Source organism: Rhinopithecus bieti, unplaced genomic scaffold (genome assembly GCF_001698545.2).
Source record: "Rhinopithecus bieti isolate Rb0 unplaced genomic scaffold, ASM169854v2 scaffold_1468, whole genome shotgun sequence".
Taxonomy (NCBI): Eukaryota; Metazoa; Chordata; class Mammalia; order Primates; family Cercopithecidae; genus Rhinopithecus; species Rhinopithecus bieti.
Window position 1 is genome coordinate 377,763 of NW_016803561.1, and position 6,896 is coordinate 384,658.

The 6,896-nt window shown below is 33.3% G+C and overlaps 1 protein-coding gene across 1 annotated transcript in view; it reads left to right on the forward strand.

Annotated features, from left to right (window-relative positions):
- LOC108539741 (protein eyes shut homolog) overlaps positions 1-6,896 on the forward strand; it is a gene marked incomplete at both ends in the record, with an annotated part of 872,682 nt that overhangs the window by 372,450 nt on the left and 493,336 nt on the right. The window contains 1 exon segment of the mRNA XM_017888636.1: positions 3,998-4,111. Coding sequence (XP_017744125.1) covers positions 3,998-4,111 — 114 coding nt within the window.

Here is a 6,896-nt window from a genome sequence, read left to right on the forward strand (position 1 = left end):
ATGGTGAAACTCCGTCTCTACTAAAATACAAAAAATTAGGGCGTGGTGGCGGGCGCCTGTAGTCCCAGCTCCTCGGGAGCAGGAGAATGGCGTTAGCCCAGGAGGCGGAGCTTGCAGTGAGGCGAGATCGCGCCACTACACTCCAGCCTGGGAGACAGAGTGAGACTCCATCTCAAAAAAAAAAAAAAAAAACATTTATTTTGTGAGATAATTGTGAATATATCAAAATGTATACTGAGTTAAAGAGGTGCTTAGATAGAAATGTTTAGCTTCTGATGCTTAAATATGAAATAAATATCTAAGTTTCATAATCTATGTTTATAACTTAAGAAGCTTAAAGAATAAAATCAATTTATATCAAAAGTTAAAAGGGAAACTAAGACCAGGTTCAGAAATCAATAAAATAGAAAACAAAAAATAGTAGTTGGATCTTTGTAAACAACAACAAACTTAGCTAGAATAAGAGAAGAGAGCAAGAGGGCAAGCATTATCAAAAACAGGAATCAGAAAACATCTCACAACACTACAGAAATGTTAATCATGTCATAAGAAAATACTATAATCAATTTTATACCAACAAATTAGATTGCTTAGAAGGAATATAAAAATTCTTTCTGAGACACAAGTTACAGAAACTTAAGGACAAATAGAAAAACAACAAATACAACAAGAAAAGAGACTGAATTATAATAAATACGAACCAAAAAGGCAAGGACTCAGATGGCTAGGCTGGTGCGTGTGATCGAATATATAAAGAGAAAATAATATCAACCATAAACAAATTCTCTGCAAAAAAAAAGAGAAATAACTCTTTCCAAGTAATTCTATGAGACCAATTTTACCTAGAAAGCAAAGCCAGGCAAAGAAATCCCAAGAAAACATAAAAATATTTCTAACTTCTAAAGTTGGTGGCTCTAACCCTCTCTGTTACTGAAAATAGAAGAAAATAAATATAGATTAACAAAAATGAGTTAACTTTAAAATATATACTCAATATATGTGAAAACTCTTTATAAAAAATTACCTGATTGCTTCACATCTAAAATTAAAATATAATATATAATAACAATGGCAAAAATAAATTGTAATATATACCAGTAATAGAGTTGTTCATTGTGGTTGCTCAAAATGCACTCAGGCAGATTTAATTAGAAAAGGATTTAATTTACAGATTATTAAAAGATTATTACCTGTAGAACCTGTAGAAGTCTCTAGAATTAGATTTGGAAAACTGACATAAAAGGGCCCAGGGCAGCACACTGGGACACACCAAATATGATGTGACACTATCAGTGGGGGGATGGATGCCACCAACACTAGATAACACTATGACAGAGCAGTCGCTGAGACCCTTGAAAATTGGTTATGATGTCTCTGGCATTCCCACCTGTAGGAAAAAGAGCTATTCTTCATCTCTGCTTCTTTGTATCACCAGCATCCTTTCAAATTCCACAGTGTGTCCATCAGATAAACCAGCTTTTGACTGCATACCCACATGTAGGGGTACCTGAGCCTGGGAAAGAAAATAATTTGTATTTTTACTTTCCATATTGAGAGGTGGTCTCTAACTTTCATCAAAGAGTCAGTAAGTGGAAAAATTTCTACATTTAAAAGGAAGTTCAGATGATGAGTAACACAAATAAATAAAAGCTAAATTCTACTACATGTTCTTTCCTTAAGCAGTTTTGCTGAAAATGTATCCTTGTGTTTTTCTAAAAGAATATCTAAAATAACTTGTGAATATGTGAATGAATTTTGTTCACATTTATTGGATGAAACAGGAGCTGAGAGGTTTTTTGTTCATGAATAGTAGATAATACCCAACTGTGTATAATACTCAGTTTTTGAATGAAAAGATATCAAAGAAAGTAAATTTGGTTAACACTACACAGTAATAAATAGAATGCTTCAATTGTAGGGAAATAATAGAAATTTGAATTTTCTTTCGTTATGTGAGGTGAGAGTAAGCCCCAGTTTTCGCATCCAGAACAAAAATAAAATAAACCAAACAAAATAAAATAAAGAACAAATACCTACTTCATAGCATTAGACAATGCATTGACTTTTTGCAGCCAAGTTGAATATCTTACATATACTAAAAACAATCTTAGACTTAGTTGTATGTTGCATCAGTGACATATTTATAATGAATCGTTTGTGTTAAGTGAGAACTGTGAGATTCAGGTAGATGAATTCCTAAGTGATCACTTAAATTGTGGTACTTGTGTTGTACACAAATTGTAGTACTTTTGTTGACCTTCATGGTGCCTTTAGCTGACGGCGTCAAAATGGATTTCAAGTAAGGCAGGCTTGTTGACCAAAACTATGATCCCTGAATGTTAACTTGAGATCAAAGTTATTCTTTGTTTTTAGAAAGTACAATTTGTCTCATGTGTATGCATATTAATTATTTTTCAGTGGAATAATACATAATTTATGCTTGGATTATTCTAACTACATTTTCATATTGTCACAAAGATTGAAATATTTAGTATGCAATGCATGTTTTTACTTTTGTAAAGACTTATATATTGTGTCATCATTCTTTTCAAAAGTTGACTCATTAAAATAATAACCAAATGAATATATTTAAGATTTCAAAAGTATTCATTGACTCACATAATTCTTTTAATATTCACTTTTTTCAGCTTAACTTGATGTTCTTGTGTCAGCTTTTCCCTAAATATTTCATTTTGTCAGTGATAATAGTGATATTTTCTACTTAGTCTAGTATGTTGATTCCTATTAGATTGATTTGATGTATGTTTTCTTTCTAAATTCATGTTACTGTTATAGAGACTTTTTTAAAAGAAGGAATATTTTCATTCATATAACTTGCTAATAATTTGCATGGTGTCAATGTCGATTTTCTATTATTGTTATAAATTGGTAAGAAAATTAGCTGTCATAAGTCATAAAAATCAATTCAGTGTCAGTTGAGGCTATGATTTTCAACTGTTGGGAAATTAACAGGCAATCTAAGTGGTATAATAAGAAAGGTCAGCTTTAGCAACACAAGTTCTAGATGGAGGATGAATGAAAAATATGAATTGGACAACAGTTTAAAGAAAATGCTGACTATATAATTAAGGGATATTTATTTATTTATTTTTCCATGTAGGCTTACATTCTAAAATTACTAGAAAAAAATGTAATTCATCACCCTGGAACCCTAATATTTACAAAGCTCATGAGTAGATTCAAATGCATCTACCCATTACCCATGGCCTTCTTCGGTAAATAGCATTCAATAACTGTGCCTCGTAAAGATTTAGGGCTGGGTGCAGTGGCCCATGTCTATAATCCCAGCACTTTGGGAGGCCAAGGAGTGTGGATCTCTTGAAGTCAGGGGTTTGAGACCAGCCTAACCAATATGGTGAAACTCTGTCTCTACAAAAAATACAAAAATTAATTGGGCATGGTGTTGTTTGCCTATAATTCCAGTTACTTAGGAGGCTGAAACAGGATAATTTCTTGAACCTGGTGGGCAGATGTTGCAGTGAGCTGAGATAGTGCCACTGCACTACAGCCTGGGCAACAGAGCGAGATTCCGTCTCCCCTGCCAAAAAAAAAAAAAAAAAAAAAAAAAAAAATTCAGCCCTCAGGGACATACATCAGGATGTTATTGTTTCACTAATACTTTCTTTTCATTCCTTTTTAATTTCCTCTTACCTAACATTTGATCTGCACTCCAATGACCTGAAATATCTATACCATCTCTAGACTCCCCAGCAAAAGAAAATTAGTTCACTTCAAAGAGACTTTGCATGCTTTCAAACTCAGAAGAGTTTAGTGTGCATTTAGTAATTCTAAGAGAAGTTACTGCAGTTTGTAGCAAGGTGAAATAAATGGGTTCTGATAGTAATATATGTGACATTCTTATCTAATAAATTTAGTTTCAGATAAGTGAAAGACTTGTGCAAATTTAAAAATTACTTGATACATGCCTCCTTTGTTAACACCTAACATATTTTTTTTTTTTTACTATTTTCCAAAGGTACAAGATGTGAAATAGATCTAGATGAGTGTGCCTTACATCCCTGCAAAAGTGGAGCCACCTGCATTGACCAACCTGGTAATTACTTCTGCCAGTGTGGACCTCCATTTAAAGGTAATGAACACCGAGGGAGAAGGAAGAGCAAACATAATTAACTTTAAAAATCACTTCTGTCTCTTGTCTGAACTCATTTCAGTCTTCCAACAACATTATTCGTCCTTCATTTTCTTAAAGTCAGCTTCTAAAGTGGTCAACCAATTATTCCTTAGGCAGAAACTACAGTGAAATTAGTTTTGTTTGCGTACACACTACAATAGTTGAGTTTCTTATTTTTCTATTTGAAAGGTCACCAATGAAACCAAAAGACACAATTATAAAAGTAAGGAATATATTACCAGTCTATCATGTTATATTTGAAATATTCTTCCATATTATTTAATTTCTCATGAAATTGTCAAGTTTTCTTTTTTCTTTCTCAACTAATCATCTGTTTAATTTTTCAGTGTTCAACTTTGATGATAATTCTTTAGCTTCAGTTCAGGAATTGTATTTTTTCTCAATACACTAAACAAATCCTTGCTTTGCCTTATAAATATGTTCATATATTATTGCAACTAGTATATAGAAACTAATTTATTGAGTACTTCCTTGAACTTTGGTATCTCTTTCTAAGCTAAGAAATTTGAAACTGTTCAAGTAAGTAAAATTAATTTAGATATTTTAATGTTATACCTATTTACCTTAAAAAGTATCTTATAACTACTTATGAAAATGTAAGATTGTATGTCCCACTTCAAATATTTTGCATCTATTTAAACACACTATGTTATAGCTTTCTTACTATTAAATGAAAGTAAGAATATACCTATATCATTTAGTTGAATGTGATTTAAATGAGAAATGTTAAATACCACAATGTCTGCCAAAAATTACTAATAATTGTTTACTTATACTTTCCAATAATGTTCTAAGATATATGTAATATTTATATAATAGACAATATTTTATCATGTTTGGATAGGTGGAATATCAATACATACTTATTTAATTATGCATCTTTAAACATACACAGGGAATGGCCTAAATAATCTCAGTGAAAATATTAGGTTTCATTTTTTATTTTTTGAGGGAGGATCTCATTTGGTCACCCAGGCTGGGGTGCAGTGGTGCTATCATATAGCTCACTGCAACCTCTGCGTCCAGGGCTTAAGTGATCCTCCCCTCAGCCCCCGAGTAGAGCAGACTACAGGTGCATGCCACCATATTAGGGTAGTTTTTGTATTTTTGTAGAGACAGGGTTTCACCATGTTGCCCAGGCTGGTAGACTTTATTTTAAAATAACAGTTTTCTAATGCCCAGATTTTGTTTCTCATACATTCTTCGATTAAACAAAATCAAATCTCCTTAGAGATCTAGCTAATTTTAGGACTAAGGCATGGAATATAGCTTGAATAATATTGTAATGCTAAAAATATGAAAGTAATTAAACACAAAAGTATGAGATTAAGTAAATGGAAGGAGCTCCCAATGATCAAAGTTAGAATGATTTGAGCACCAAAATAAAGGAGTATTGATCAGTACCCAAAATATAAATATGTAAGAGTCCATACTAATGGAAATATATAATTGATTAAATAAATGAGAAATAATAGACACGTCTTTTTGTACTATAATCACAAATAACTTATTTGTACTTGAATGTAAGGAGGTGGAACAAAACTCCCCATCTCTTAAATTTGGACAGCAGATAGTGACTGGCTTTCAAAGAGTATGGCACGTAAACAGGGGGTTGTGGAGGGAAGAGCAGCTTTACAATGGAGAAATCTGACAATTGCTACCTCAGCCATGTGATCAAGGTTAACATCAACATTCACAGTCATGTTAATAACCTAAACTTTTGAAGTTTAGGTTAATAACCTAAACATATAAAATGATGAGAATGACACTTTTTGTCTCTCATCTTCCTTTCAAAAGTGCATTTTCCAAGTCTAGTCATCAAAAAATTACCAGACAAATCCCAATTGACAGACATTCTAAAAAATACTTGACTAGAATTTCTCAAATCTGTTAAGGTCATCAAAAGCAAGAAAAGTCTGAGAAACTTTAAAAACTAAGAAGAAGCCTAAGGAAATATTACTTCTAAAAGTAATATGGTATCCTGGAAGAGATCTTGGAACAGAAAAAAAGACATTAGCTTAAAACTAAGGGAATAAAAATAAAGTACAGACGTTAGTTAATAGTATCAACATTGGTTCACTTGTTCTGACAAATGTACCATAGTAGCATAGGATATTAATACAGGGGAAACTTGTTATGGAGTATACAGAACCTCTCCGTACTATCCTTGTAACTATTCTGTAAATCTAAAGCTAGTCTAAAATAGAAGTTTAATTAAAAAATTAACAATTGCAAATAATTTCTGATTCAAAATATTTTACGTTAGGCTGGACATAGTGGCTCATACCTGTAGCCCCCTCACATTGAGAGGTTGAGGCAAAAGGATTGCTTAAAGCCAGAAGTTCTAGACCAGTCTGGCAAAAAAGCAAATCCCTGTCTCTAAAAAATAAAAAGGAACGGGCGTGGTGGCTCACGCTTGTAATCCCAGCACTTTGGGAGGCGGAGGTGGGCAGATCACCAGGTCAGGAGATCGAGATCATCCTGGCTAACACAGTGAAACCCCATCTCTACTAAAAATACAACAACAACAACAGCAGCAACAAATTAGCCGGGCGAAGTGGCGGGCGCCTGTAGTCCCAGCTACTCTCGGGAGGCTGAGCCAGGAGAATAGCCAGAACCCGGGAGGCGGAGCTTGCAGTGAGCCGAGATAGAGCCACTGCACTCCAGCCTGGGTGACAACGAGACTCTGTCTCAAAAATAAATAAATAAATAAATTATATAT